This window comes from Crotalus tigris, unplaced genomic scaffold, assembly GCF_016545835.1.
Source record: "Crotalus tigris isolate CLP2741 ecotype Arizona unplaced genomic scaffold, ASM1654583v1 scf7180000023658.1318691, whole genome shotgun sequence".
In the NCBI taxonomy this organism is placed as follows: Eukaryota; Metazoa; Chordata; class Lepidosauria; order Squamata; family Viperidae; genus Crotalus; species Crotalus tigris.
In genome coordinates this window covers 570,468-585,740 of record NW_024100104.1, presented here as the reverse complement: position 1 = coordinate 585,740, position 15,273 = coordinate 570,468, and the positions used below count along the sequence as shown (strand labels likewise).

At 39.4% G+C, this 15,273-nt stretch overlaps 1 protein-coding gene across 5 annotated transcripts in view; it reads left to right on the top strand.

Annotated features, from left to right (window-relative positions):
• The window catches only part of CROCC2 (ciliary rootlet coiled-coil, rootletin family member 2), a 100,124-nt gene extending 85,297 nt beyond the window's left edge, over positions 1 to 14,827 (top strand). For 4 of the 5 annotated variants that reach the window (XM_039320571.1, XM_039320569.1, XM_039320572.1 and 1 more), the window contains 4 exons: positions 1,602 to 1,751; positions 10,359 to 10,490; positions 12,003 to 12,182; positions 13,686 to 14,827. In XM_039320571.1, coding sequence (XP_039176505.1) covers positions 1,602 to 1,751; positions 10,359 to 10,490; positions 12,003 to 12,182; positions 13,686 to 13,769 — 546 coding nt within the window. In that variant the 3' untranslated portion in view covers positions 13,770 to 14,827. The remainder of the gene's footprint in view (positions 1 to 1,601; positions 1,752 to 10,358; positions 10,491 to 12,002; positions 12,183 to 13,685) is intronic. The other variant, XM_039320570.1, reaches the window with a different exon arrangement.
• The last annotated feature ends 446 nt before the right edge of the window (positions 14,828 to 15,273 follow it).

The window sequence follows — 15,273 nt, the reverse complement described above, 5'->3', positions numbered from 1 at the left end:
TCTTTCCTGCACATATTACCTGCACATCTCAATTACGTATCTTACTATCTAAAGTTCAGCAATATTGTGCTGTGCAAATCAGTCCCTTTCCAATACTGGGATCTGTTACATATCCCCTGCTTTCTTTGAAAAAAAAGCCATGACTGAATCATTCAAAAGTATTTAAATGAAAAAGCTGATATCAGAATCCAAATTCAGTTCGGTAAGCCCCTGCAGCATCTCCTACATGTAACATCCTTTCAAAATTTCATTGATATCATGCTCTTTTTTTCTCCAATAACCCAGATTCAGATGTCTTGTTAGTGTGCTTTGTCTTAAACCATAAACTGTGATTACTAACTTTTAAAATATCCAAGAAGGTATGTAGTAGAAGACATATTTTGCAAGCATATTGACCCAAATTTAGTTCTTAGCATCTCCTAATAGAGCTGGTCCCCTCCTGAAACTTATAAGTTGCTGTCCATCAGTATAAGCAGTTATAAACTGGATGAATTAAAGATCTGACTAATTAATTTTGTTTGTTCCTAATAATTTCTGAAAGAATATCAGTGCAAAGGAAAAAAAACCACACTTTTCATTAATATTGCAGTACAATTTGTTCCTTTCAAATGGTCTGAGCTGTGGTGGAAGCAATGGAAGAGGCAGGCTGGTTTGCCAGATTATGTTTAATCATGGAAATGGTCACTAGAGCAGAACAGAATAGAACAAAATAATAACTTTATTGTCACTTTGAACATACACTAATCGGCATATATTAAAATGAAATTTCGTTATGTACAGTTCTCAAAGGGTTACCACCTCCAATATACACTACATAAATATGACAAAAATAAAGCAGTTGTGGGTCATCAAGGTGAACAGTAGCGGACTCAGGACACAGGCCTGTGAGGAACCTGTACTCACAGATGGAGTTGGAAACTTTCTTTCCAACTCGCACAAACTGGGACCTATCAATAATGAAATCAAGTATCCAATTACATAAAGGAGTATTAAAATCTAATAGGCCCAGTTTGTTCACCAGATGCTGAGGAATGATTGTGTTGAATGCCAAACTAAAATCAACAAACAGCATTCGCACATGAGTATTCTTCCTCTTCAGTTGCGCCAAGCTAAGATGAAGCACACAAGAAAATGCATCTTCTATAGAGCTGTTCTCTCGATGGGCAAACTGTAATGAGTCAAATGTAGGGGGAAGGCATGAAACCATATAATCCTTTACCAATCTCTCCAAACACTTCATCATAATGGAAGTGAATGTAACTGGACAGTAATCATTAAGGCATATGATTATAGTTTTTTGGGGCACTGGTACAATGATTGCAGTTTTAAAACATGATGGAACCATGGCCTGATGCAACAAGAGATTGAAGATGTCTATAAAGAACAGCGGCCAGCTGGTCAGCACACTCCTTAAGTACTCGCCCATGGATATTATCAGGACCCACAGCTTTCCAAGTATTGACTTTCTGCAGGACCTTCCGAACAGCAGTTGTATCAAACCTGCAAAATTGCTACAAGCATTATATTATTTAACCAAATGTCCTTGAATTATTCTTTCATTTCATTTCAGGTTAAATAACAATAATAATAATATTTTCCAGGATCGCTTTGACTCCATGCGACAGGCATTGTCAGACAGCAAGAGGCAGAATCATAGCTTGACTAATACTGTACATTTGTTACAAGATCGGCTGGCTGACATGGAACTGCAGTACAGAAATCTAGAGAAGGAGAAGCACCATCTTCATGAAGTAAGTGATGATGGGAGAGGAGGATTTATTTAACAAAATGATCTTATGGCTGCATATTATCTTGAATCAACTTCAAGCCAAGTGGGACTCCATCCTTAATTGAAGATTACATGGATTATAGCAAGCCAAGTGTCACAGAGAAGCTCCCTTTGAAAAGTGCATATGCCGTTATTGTTGAAAAATGGCAGAACCTTTTTCCGTAAAACTCTGCAATTTTATGAATTGTGTTTGCATTTCTAAAGTTATTGTGGCTCTTATTTTCCTTGTTGAAATACTCAACCAGAGAAAACCTTACCAATACTTTTTTTAAAAAGTAACAAATTGCATCCACCAGATTTTACTATAATATTTTATTGTATCATACCTTTCTTTATTCTTCATAGTTAACTTCTCCCAGCTCAAAGAGCATCTCCTGCACTGAAAAAAAAATATTTTTTTCAGGTTCTATGTTTCTTGGCAGAAAAGGCAACTTAAAGAATTTTACAATTCTTTTGTCAAGTATTGTGGTATTTCCCACCTTGGAGAAGTAAGACCCAGTTTTCTTGGAGGAAGACTGGAAGAGGATTAGCAAAAGAGTTCCACAATTTGAAGCCATGGTTTGTCCTGGGTATGCCTTTTGAATTGTTTAAGTCAGTGATGGCAAACCTTTAGAGACCAAGTGCCCAAAAACTGACCCTGTCCCTGCTCCACCCCCCCCCCGCCCCACCACCACTCTGCCCCCCCACCCTGCCTGCCCACAGGACCACTCATTGCCTCCAGGGCCCGTCACAGATCACCCAGGTAGCCCAGCAGTACTGTGGCGGCCACACCCTCTGCCCGCACCCTGCAGCATCAACTGCATGATGGGGTGTGAGGGCAGAGTCTTGTCTACGTGCCTGGCTGCCATGTCCTTGGCTGCACTGCACCATGTGGGCCTCGCTCGGGGGCGACTCTCCTTCCGGGGGGCTGCTGGAGAGGAGGAGGTTGTGGGGGGAGGCAAGGCTGGGGCAACAGCACGTGTGCCCACAGAGAGGGCTCCGAGTGCCGCCTCTGGCACCCGTGCCATAGGTTCACCACCACTGGTTTAGATAGTAAAGCGAACAGATGTAACCTGATAGTTCTTCATAACTATTGCTTTTTATTACAATTTTAAAACATAATATAACATATAATATACAATATACAAAAGGAAAAGGAAAAATTACATAATTATTTCTATACGTTTAGTGCCCTAACAAAAGGAAAATGGCAGCTAGAAGATGGGCATCTGCATGTGACTTACATTTCTGCTCAGTGCATAGTGCACAGACAAAGTGACTTATTCTCCATTTTCATTTTATTCTTAAGCACTATAAGATAGCAGCAAGCAATTTTAAAAAACATTATATTCCTATTTGAATCCCTTATTGACAATATCCTTATTGACAAACAGTATTGATTGTCATTGGGTTTGGGGGTTTGGTTATTTTTCTTTTCTTTCTTTTGTACCTAAACCCACCTAATTGTCTTTTGCATCATTGTAAGTCACTCAAGAGTCTTTCTTCAAATTGAGCAGCATATAAATTGCAGAAATAAAAAAGATAACTATTGTAAAATGTAAAATGTGATTTTTTAAATATTGTTTTAAAGAAAAAGATTTTTCAAAGAACTTTACAAAAGAAATTTTTTATGCCTACAGGAATAGAATTTCTATTCTTCCAGGCAAATGAAAATATTTGCAGTCTTTGTTTTGCAATTCCTCTCAAATAATTTTGCTATACATACTGTACATGATTACTGCTCTGATGTTCTTTGGATGTAATCCAAATAATGCACACAGTATTGTTCCTTAAAGTGAAGTTTCAGATTACACTTTAGGTTATCTGCTTTCCTTGTCTGTTCAGAGAAGTAACTAACATACAGCATCAAGGCACTGGTTCAAATTCACAGAACTCATTTGTTACACATGTGTTTGATATCAGCAAGGGCATTCTTGGATTAGCCTAATTAGCACTAGCAATGGAAATGCATAATCCAAACCATCCGGCAGGTCCTTCCACTGAAATTAATGTGAGCTTCTTCTAAGTGACCTTTGTACATTCCACATACAGCTCCCAAAAAAGGTTATTTCTACCATTACTCTTATCCCATTTTCCTACTCTAATGCCAATAAACCTGTGCAACAAAAAAAAATCAAGTGGAACAAATCCAGAGACACTGTTTGAATCTGCAAATGGATAATGCTAGCCCTGCCTTGTTCTAGTCCTCTGTTCATAACTGCTAGCAGTTTTTATTCTAATAGAAAAGAATGTAACTCAGGTTTTAACAGTTGGTTTCTTCATGCTATCTGAGCTAGGATGTTTTCTTATAGACTCAACTAGTTAACATCATCAGTATGGGGGTAGTGGAGCTTCCTGGTTGTTTATATACCATATATTAGCTTGCCCTACCAGTCTTGGTCAGAGTGTGGCTTCCTCCTTTAGGGTTCCTTGATAATAGTAATGTTTCTTCCCTATATTGCTTCATGCTTAACTGGGTGTTGGATGCTGATGCGGATGTGTTCTAGGCTGTTTCTTTCTTTCCTAGACTCTTGATTGTGTCTTTTAAATGGTATGTAAATAACATTCATTTTTACATGTCTGTTGATGGCTGATTTATCTGAATGCCAAATTTCCAGGAAATCCTTAGCATTTTTCGGGTTTGGTTTGGTTTGATAGTTTCCCAGTTGAAACTATAGTTGAGCCTGACCATGTGTTGCAAGATTAAGGAGCTTTCATCTTGTTGTGGCAGTTAGCCATTTGATGTTCATGGATACAGTCTGTCGGTCTTCTACCTGTCCTCCTATGTAGTAGCTGTTATTCTTACACTGCCATGTTTCCCCGAAAATAAGACCCACTCAGAAAATAAGCCCTATCCTGATTTTTTTTTGGGTGCTGTTAATATAAGAACTACCCCAAAAATAAGCTAGGGGCAGGAGTGGGCATCGCCAACACAGGAGGCAGTAAACCGGCAGTAGTCACAGCCAGCGCAGGTAAGTCCGAGCGCAGGTAAGTCCAAGCGCAGGGGAGGCAGCGAATCCAGTCTCCCTCTGGGCAAAAAGTGTTTGGGCACCTATGGGGGGGCTTGGAAACGGAGTGAATCACTCTTACCAAGCACCCATAGACACCCAAACACTTTTTGCCCCGAGGGAGAAATGACGGAAACTGGAAGTTTTGTCTGCTTCCAAATGGGGCACTTGGAAACGGAGTGATTCATTCCGTTTCTAAGTGCCCCATTTGCACCCAAACACTTTTCACTTGAACAGAGAACTGATGGAGACTGGAAGCTTTGTCTGCTTGTAAAAGGAAAGAGTGTGGCAGGCAGAGGGAGGCGGCAGGGGAGGCTTGTGCCGCCTGATCCTTCGGCTTCCCCTGCCTATTCGCGCTGCTCTCCTCCTCGCCTGAAGGTGCATTCGCTGCCACTGCCCTCACTTCCCGAGCATCTGCCCTAGGAAACCCTATAAGCCGTTGTGGCCATGGGCAAGCAAACAGTGGGAGGGAGCCAGCGGGTGACCACAAAGTCAGACATCCTCCGAAAATAAGTCCTAATGAATCTTTTGGTCAAAAAGAAAAAGACCTATTTTCAGGGAAACATAGTATATCTTGTAAATATCTTTTGAAACTGAGAGAACACTAAAGGAAGTAGGGTTCAGGCCTGTTTATCATACTGATCCAGCAATAGTTGCACTTACTGGTAATATTTGGAGCAGCGGTTCTCAACCTATGGGTCACGACCCCATTTGGGGTCGATCGACCATTTCACAGGGGTCGCCAAGCAAGGCTGTCCGCCATTTTTTCCCCTGTTCCACGGGTGCCTTACCTCCCTTGGGCTGGGCCAGCTGGTGGCCCAGCTGGTGGTCGGCCTGCTCCGTCTCTGCCGCTTGCCAGCTACGCCTTGGCCGGCACAGGGGGTGGCACCACGCATGCGTGATGCTCCCAGGGAAAGTACTCAACGTACGACCGGTTGGGTAGTCCTCGACTTACGACCGGTTGGGGCTCGCGGCATTAAAAAGGTTGAGAACCACTGATTTGGAGGGATCAGGGTGGTGACAGGTGGATTCATTTTGTCTCTTCTTTATATCTTACAGCCTTTGATACCATTAATTGTAGTACTGTAGTAGAATAATTGTAGTATTATTCTGGACTGATTTAGAGAGATGAAAATGGGAGATACAGTATTGCAGTGGTTTTTCTCCTATCTCCAGCATTTATTCCTTGTCTAAACATGTAAGATCTGGGATTTCACAAGGTTCTGTTGTCTCTCGAGTTTTTTAAAATATCTACCTGATACTGCTAGGTGAAGTCATATGAAGATAGAGGGTTAAGAATCATCAGTGTGCTAATGACATTTCATTCTACATCTCTGCCCCAGTAATAGTAAGTATTATTAAGTAATAGTATCAAATACCTGGCGAATAGGGCCTGGATTGGGAAGAACAGGTTCAGCTTCACCACTGGCATGACTGAGTGGCTATAAGTTTTGGGACTACTCACAGTCAAAGACTTATTTTTGCCACAGAATGGATTAACCTTCCTTTACGTTGAGCTGGTGTGCAATTTGAGCATTTTTTTAGACTCTTGTCTCCTGCTTGAGAGATACTATGGCTAGACGGGTCTTTCCATACCTCTATCTTGTGTGCCAATTGTGCCCATTACTGAACCAAGAGATCCTGCACTTTGGTTGCTTCCCATGTATATTAATGTAATCTGTTCTACATAGGGATACCCTTGAAGACCACTTGGAAGTTGCAGCTGATCCTGTATATATGTATGTACTGTGTGTGTACTATATACATAATTATATACATACATACATACATACATACATACATACATACATACATACATACATATGTTTTCTGAGGTTTTCGCGGGTATTTGTATGTAGGTCGTTGGTTATTCGGGTTTTCTCCCATGTCAAATTGCTCCTAGAAGCACGAAGCCGAAAACACCAGCCTGAAGATGACGAATGAAATTTCGTCGAAATGTCGTCAAGACACTTCCAATTTGACGCAGGAGAAAACCCGAATAGCCAAAGACCTACATAGATAGATAGATAGATAGATAGATAGATAGATAGATAGATAGATAGATAGATAGATAGATAGATAGATAGATAATGTAATTCCTTATGTTGTGTTACGTTACATTATGTTATATTATGTTAAACAAACTTATATGGCTGCCAAACTCACACACAACTCCAACAGCTTACAATATTAACAACATCAAACCATATAACACCTCTATTCTGCATGCTGTACTTGTTCCCAGCAGAATTCCTAGTGTAAATGAAGGTGCTGGTTGTCACCTGTAAAACCCTTCTTAGCATAAAGCCAAGTTATCTGTGGGATCACCTGTCTCTAATTACTTCTTCAATGACTGGCAGTGATTGTTTGATGCTCTTCTTATTCTTTTGAGTTATTTAAAAAAATGGAGCACTCTCTTTTATGCCCCTTTCAGAAGGAAGAAACCCCTCTCCTATTTTGCAGCTGTTCTTACATTCTCTGGGTCCAAAGGCAGGAAGACAAATTAGATATCATTATGTTTAGAATACATTTTAAAGAACAAGAACACAAATTCTGGTTAAGTACTGGTCCAATTTCACATGCTGGGCCAAAATAAACGTAGAGTGCCATGCAGAGCAAGTCATAGATATTCCTTACTACTGTGCTTCATATATGCTTAACTAAAAAAAAAAACTGATGCATTTTCTGTCATATGTGCTAATTTAAAGTTTTTTTACTTGTTTTTTTATTTAAAGTTTTGAACTAGAAGTTCTGGTGATTTTTCCTATGCTCTAGGTGTTGTGTCCTGAGCCTGCAAGAGCTGAAAGCAGGCTCAGAATTGTTGCAAATGGTCCCGGACAATCCAAAAGCTGCCCGGGATCAGACAGGGTGGCGCCAGCCGGGTGTGCATGTGCAAGGCGCGAAAATGGTCAGTTCCTATTGGTTCACACTCTCTGGGTTTCATGCCCTATAAAATGCCTGCGTGCCTTTTGCTGTTTGCTTGGTTGTAGAAGTGAGGAATAAAGAGCTTGTTGTTTTCACCATGTGTCTTCGTCAATTGCCAACGAACTGAAAACACAACATTGTGTGTATGATTTTTATTAAAAAATCTGTAGCCATGATTATTCTATTTCTAGCTGTTGTGAGCATTCCTAGAAAGGGTTAAAAAATTCCTGCCAGGTCCCTCCAGAAGTGATAGAAAGAGTCAGGCCAGGCATTTGTTGGAAATTATTTATTGTTCTTGGTAGATTTTTCTAGCTGGAGAAATGAAGAGGGTGACGAATGTGCTATTTTTCTGTTATGGCAAAATAATGTTACAAGCATTTATCTCTGCAAGCATAAAATAGCCGTATGTATAATGCCCCAGAATTCCCCCATGCAAAACTTCTTTCCCTGGGCTGAAGAAAGGGTAGTTTCTAGTTAATGAGTTCCAGAACATAGGCCAGCGGAGGTAATTCATATCAACCTCATAAAACCCTTTATTGATGTCTCCAGAGGGGAAATCCGGATGTGACCATTTATTTATTCTGGATTTTGGCCATGTATTTATTCTGGATTTTGCCTCTCTCCCCTCTATTTAACATTTGCTTCTAGTGAGTCTGTACATTGCTTAAAGAGACAGAAGATCCCTTCCTTCAAGCTGTTATTTGGAAGTTTTGTCATCTTGCATAGCATATGTCCATTAACTCTTGCAATCCACAGCCAATTCAATTCTCTCCCTATATGCTCTTATTCAGTTTGGGAGATATATTTTGCAAAATTTTGGGAGGGGCGTTTTTTCTTTTTCCCCACTCCCTTTGGATTAAGACCTCGGAAATTGTTAAGAATGGTTGAACTAATGCAAAAATACGGGTTGAGCTAGGATGCCACACACTTTTCCATTATAATGGTGTTATCTGTAGTGGTAAATGTATGGCTGCCTTTTGGGTGATTTATTAGAGCTATAATGCGTATTGCAAAAATCCAGCTATTAGAGTATCGCAGAGAGAGATATAAAAAAAACCCTTCTCTTTTCTTCAATACTCTGAAGTTTGGAAGCCCAAATACAATTGTTCTACATTTACTACATTTACTAAACTTGTCTCAACAGATATGAATCTAGATTTAACGGATGCATCCTACAGAAAGACAAGGCCTTTTTCCAAAACTTTCCTTTTTTCTCATTATTAAGCTTGCTTACTACCATAAACTGTCCAGCTTATGGTAAAACAATCCCTAGGCTAAACAATAAGAACAAATCCAGCAGAGAAGAGTCAAAATCACCACTTAAGTTTAAAATGAAACAAAGCAATAGACCTGGCTATTAACACTGATGAGACAAAAACACTTAGGAATGTTAGGGATTCTGATAAAGCAGTTCCATGAGATGCTTCAATGGGATCTGCCAGCCTTTTAAAGGGAAAACAAGTTCATCAAACAGGAGACCAGGAGCAGCATCCAAGGAAAAAAAAAAATAGATCAGCCAATTTTGATAGCCTGATCAGAGGTCTTCCAGGGGATGAAAATCAAATGGGGATATAGATTTATATAGAGCACAACAACTCCATTGCCAACATTCAAATAGTAGGGATCAACACAGAACAATCAGGCAGAAAACAATAATCAAGAAACCATTAAGGAAGAAACTACACCAATACCAAAACCGGCAGGGCAAGCTACTGTGTATAAACAGGCCGCAAACCCCATACCCACTTGCACTGATGATGTTACCTAGTTGGGTAATGAAATAGCAAACAACCAAGCTCAGGGACTACTAAGAACTCCATGGTAACTGAATCTGAATTACCTTTCTCATCCATGCAGCAATATCCACAGAGAGGGTCAAAACAGGAAAGGGTGACAGTTGTGGTATCATATTCAAGCCCTGCCCATTTATATATACACACAATGTTCATAAATGTACTAAAGCAAGGGTGTCAAACTGCCGGCCCGTAGGCCAGTTTCATCATACTGAAGCTGCGCCTACCCCATTGCCGGCAATGTCAAAACCGGCCTGATACGTTGCGCGACGTCACGTGACGTCGTGAGTTTGACATCCCTGTACTAAAGGAACAGTGCTTCTTAATGATGTCATGACCACCATGTTGCCTATTTTCACAGCACCTGCAAATATCCTTTCCCTGCTTCTCCTCACTATTGAGCATAAACAATCCATACTTCCTACATGTCATCCTATTCAGTGTTCATCTTTGTACCTTGAGTGCTCATTCCACTATCACACTTGCATCTAACATTCCCCTAATATGCAGTGGAAGAAAGATGAGATGGATGAACAGAACCAATTATGACCATTAAAAACCTGATGGAAAATAATTGTTGTATATTAGAGACTATACTATTAATATAGAAACAAGGAAAATGGAATTGCATGTGTTATGATCAATGCCAAAATAAAGCTACAGCATGTGAAAACAGCACATAGTGAATACAGATATTGGGTTCAGTCATGCTCAGTCAGTTTGATTCACACCAATGTTAAACCACAAATTATGGTTCATAAATAGTACCTCAAAATTGTGTTCACAGATTGTACTGAACAAGAACCAAATAATTAATAATTTAGCATTATCTTTGAATAAGGGATTTTGGTGTCTTTTTTGCAGGCAGAGCATGAGAAGTTTGGGAAAGAAGATGATACTTTTAGACTCAGTCAGATGAGAGGGCAGCTGGATCTATCGGTGAGTAGCCTACAGCAGGAGATGGAAGACATCATGATGCAAAATGAACACCTGCAGGTTTGTTGGACATTGAATCTAGAGATTACTGGACAGATTAATTATTCATAAAGTGGTGCGACAGAGAGCTTTGTAAAATAAAAATATTATGTGTACTTCTGCATTCTTATTTGCTAGTCTGAGAAACTTATACTGTACCTTGTTCTAACAGCCCATCCACCCTTTGGCTGGTGTGTTGATGAACAGCATAGTTTACTTTTTATCACCTCTTCACAGTTCTTCAAGCACAATAATTAGAGGAGAAAGCAGCCAAAGCTCATACCTAACATTTGATTTCTTTAAAAGGTCATGGATCATATTCTACTGCAGCAGAGAAGAAATAATTTCTCTAATTATTATAAACCACGTTATAAAGACAGGGTGAAATGAAATTTATGAGCAACTGGCAAGCAAAGAATTGTCTGGGTGTTTTAAGGAATATTTGGGGTAGAATAATATACATTCTGGGGAATTACTGAATGACAAGTTCCAGTTATGCTTTTTTCTTGTCTATTTTCCATTTGTTCTCCAAATGCATTAAGATCTGACCTGGAAAAGACACAGATTACAAAATCCAGCCATGTAGATAACTGAGAGAAGAAAATACAATACCTATTAATGTAGGTCTTCTTCTGCCACAAAAGACCAGTTTAGGCTCATGATGAACATGCCCTGTCCCTTACCTGCTACCTGCAAGAAAGAAAGAAAAAAACATTTGAGAAAAAGAAGAATCAGAAAAAAGAAAAGGGATTATCACAGACAAAAAAAATCCTTTAGCCCTACCCGCCACTTGCTTCAGGTCAGGCTATCATGTTAACAGAGTACAGGTAGTTCTCAACTTACAGCAGTTCATTTAGTGACTGTTCTAGGTTACAGTGGCACTGAAAAAAATGACTTACGACAGTTTTTCATACTTATGACCTTTGCAGCATCCCCATGGTCACATGATCAAAATTCAGCTGCTTGACAACTGGTTCATATTTATGACAGTTTCAGGGTCCGGGGGGGGTCATGTGATCACCTTTTGTGACCTGACAAGCAAAGTAAATGGGGAAGCCAGATTATTTAAGAACTTTGTTACTAACTTAACAACTGCTGTGATTCGCTTAACAACTGGGACAAGAAAAGTCATAAAATGGAGCAAAATTCACTTAACCAATGTCTCGCATAACAGAAATTTTCGGGTCAATTGTGGCCCTAAGTCGAGGACTACCTGTACCTTGTGGCACAGTGGTTAGAATGCAGGATTGCAGCCAAACTCTGCCCTGGCAGGCTCAAGGTTGATTCAGCCTTCCATCCTTCCAAGATTGGTAAAATGAGGCCCTGATTGTTGAGGGCAACATTGTAAGCCATCCAGAGATTGTTGTAAAGCACTGTGAAGTGGTGTATAAGTCCTATTGTTGTTGCTACCTCTGAGGACATGCGACCTTCAACAACAAAAACATTGCTAACCCCTGCAGTTATGAAGCTCTAGAAGCCAACTTTACTAATAGCCCCATGAAGGTAGGTATTATTTTTGTGCACTTATTCTAGGTCCAGATTGCAGAGCTGGAACAAACGCATGCCCAGCAACTAATGGAACTGACATCACAGCATCAGCTAGACATGGAACTAGAAGCAGAAAGACTACGCAGTGCTCAGCTCCAAACTGAACGGACATTGCAATCCCAGGAAAGAACCCATCGGCAAAGGGTGAAAAATTTGGAAGAACAGGTACAATATATGTGTAGACTGAGTATCTTTTTCTTAATAATCCTTATTCTATTGATGTCTAAAATCTTTAAATAGAATACTGACATGCACACTGAAAGATTTATATAAACTTCCTGTGGTTCTATGAGTTGGGATGGTGGTTGAAAGAATGAAGAAAATTCTGAGGATTTGGTTTGTTTAAAGGCAAAATAGTGAAGACATCAAGGAGAAAAAAGTTTGTTGCTTCTTCCAAATTCCTCTGTGAATGGACATCAGGCCAAAAATCTTAAAGCAGGACAGAAAAAATCATTCTGTCCATTGGATTTTCTAGATAAATAATAAAACTCTTTTAAGTATTTGAGTTTAGGAAATCCTAGTAGTGTAACGAATGGATGGATGGATGGATGATTGTAGTTTATTCAATATCTTTTGGCTAAACAAGCTTCAGTCCAATGAGCAAAACTTATTCTTCTAATTCATTTTTGTCTTCATCATGATTGGAACACGTCATAGTGGCTTGGTTTATGCCAAATATTGTCATAAAACCACAATGGCTGGATTTACACATGAACTTAAGCCAAAATCAAGCAAACCATGTTATAGTTTATGAATGCACATAAAGAACCCAGCCAATCTATGAGATAAGTGAAGGCTACCAGGATAATATCAGGAAGGAGATGAATAAAATAAGACAATTGATGGAGGGGTGCAAAGTTCAATTTTCATCTATGCTCAGCACAAGAATTTCTTATAATAGGAACTATAACTGTACTTGATGTGATTTTGTTTGACGATCCTAAACCAGAAGCATCAATGTACTGGCATTAAGAAAGTTTGTGAGTATTTTAATATTCACAGTACTTCAGCCATTTCCCAAAAAAAGAAAAGGTATAAGATTTCCTCCCACATTGTACTACAGTAAATCCAAATCTGAATTTATACCACCTTTTTTTATCTTGATCATACAGCATTTGATCAGCATTGCCTCCTAATCATAATTAAAACCAAACAGGAGAATCTTTCACATCAGGACTATATGTAAATAAATATGATTTTTTTTCTTACTATAATTTCCTATCTGAAGCTCTCTCATTCTTAAAACGTGTTTTTAGAAGCGAAGAAAGGGATGGAATGAAGTTGTAAAAAACAATTAAGGGTGTTAATTAAAACAATTGAAGATAGTGCTTATGCTATCCCCACAACTTTGATTTCTGGAAACTGAACTAATGTGAAGATGAAGCATTGGTTTAGACCAGTGAGAACTGAATCTAAATCCTCATTATGGTCATGAAGACTCATAGTAACTATGGCCTAGTTGCTATGTCTCAGCTTTAATACTTACTGGGCTTGTGAGGTCAAAAGCAGAAAACTTTAAGCACTAGAAGAATGTAGCAAGAAGGATGATTTGTCCCAAAAATTCTTTAGGCTGCTCTGATGACCCTGATACTGGTTGCAGTTGAAGTCAGAACTCTGAATTAAATTATCTATCCGTATGTATCTTTTGCTGTGCTTATGTTTTTGCAGGTGAATTCTCTGAAAGAGCAATTGGATCAAGAAGTGAGAAGACGACAGGTGTACCTGAGCCAGGTGCTTCATACAATAAAATGATGAATAAGCCAAACATTGCACCTGGATCTGAGATGCCCCAAAAGCAGATCCATCCTTCAGCATGATCCATACACTCAAGATTTGGATTCATTCATTTCTTGCATTAGGGCACTCAACTGATGCACAGAGAAACTGGAGATCCAAAACTAGCAATGCAAGCATGCAGTATTTCTCCACCCAAACAGCACATACTCTGTACACTTGGAAGGCACAGTAAAAATACCAAATAATTAGGCAGCAAACTGCCAAGAGGAAACCCTGCTGTGCGGGCAGCTGTTCCCTTTAGGATGCTTGAAAGCCAGGGCATCAGTGCTTAACTAATTCATTTAGAAAATCTGACAGGGAATTCTCATTTCTTGGGTCCTGGGGTAGTGTATCCCGGCATGATCTCTTGGAGCTTTCAGTACTGGCTGTACAAACTTTAAAATTCCAGGTGCCTGCTAGGAGCACCCTGCTATTTATATATCTCTGCATTTCCATCAGTTGTCAGATTGTTTGTCCCTCCTGCTGGCAAATATTGTTTGATGCACTGTGCAAAATTAAAGCTTCCTCTTCCTGCATAGTTACACATGTGGCAGCTATCTGGTTGCAGTCACTCAGTGCCACTATTAATCTGTACATCATATGAAAACATGAAATACACAGTTCTGCTGGCACCAGATTTATAACTCAGTACAGAGAAATTAGGAAGAATAGTGAAAACAACACCCAGGAACTGATCAAATCTTTTGCTGTGTCTATGAACATCAAGCCATTTTCATGGTGGCAGGTGGCTGAAATTAATTCAAACCTAAGTCATTGTATGACATGCTGGACTCCAGATATGTCAAAGTATTAACATTTGACATCCACCCACTCTGCCAGCTGACAGGCTCCAAGAAATCCCTTCTGGAATCAAACACTGGTTTCCCTGGGAATGACAAGAAGCCATCTTGGAATTGCTGTAAACATCACCTGTTATCATTGTTTCACATTTTTTCCTTCCGAATATTTGATTTTCCAAATCAAGTTGGAAAACGCATATTGTCAGTGAATAAAATAAAGATGTAAAAAACACATTTCCTAAATTGAGGAAAGTCGTTCGCATTGTTTTATAGAGAAATGTGGTGTACAGTATGTTTCCACTGGTTTGCAATAGGTAGTATTTAAGATGTAGCCCTGAAATGTGGACAACTTTTAACAGCAGAGAGTTTTGTGGCAGATTTCTTATAGTATAAGCTGTCAAGCCGGCTGAGAATCACTTCATGCATCTGATGATGTGGAGTGTAGCCAATAAAATGTTTGTGGCAAAACAATCTGTTTGTCCTTCTGATATCCCCAAATCTCTTTATTAAAATAGTCTTGCTACAACAGTTAAAATAGTCCCCCTATAACTCCCTATTGCGTTAATCTCCTTCTTGATTAAACACAGCATAAAGGACCCACTGTCCAAATTGAATCCCATACAGTGCGTCATACTTGTATTATAAAGTAAGATCCAAATTTATTCATCTAAACAAATAAC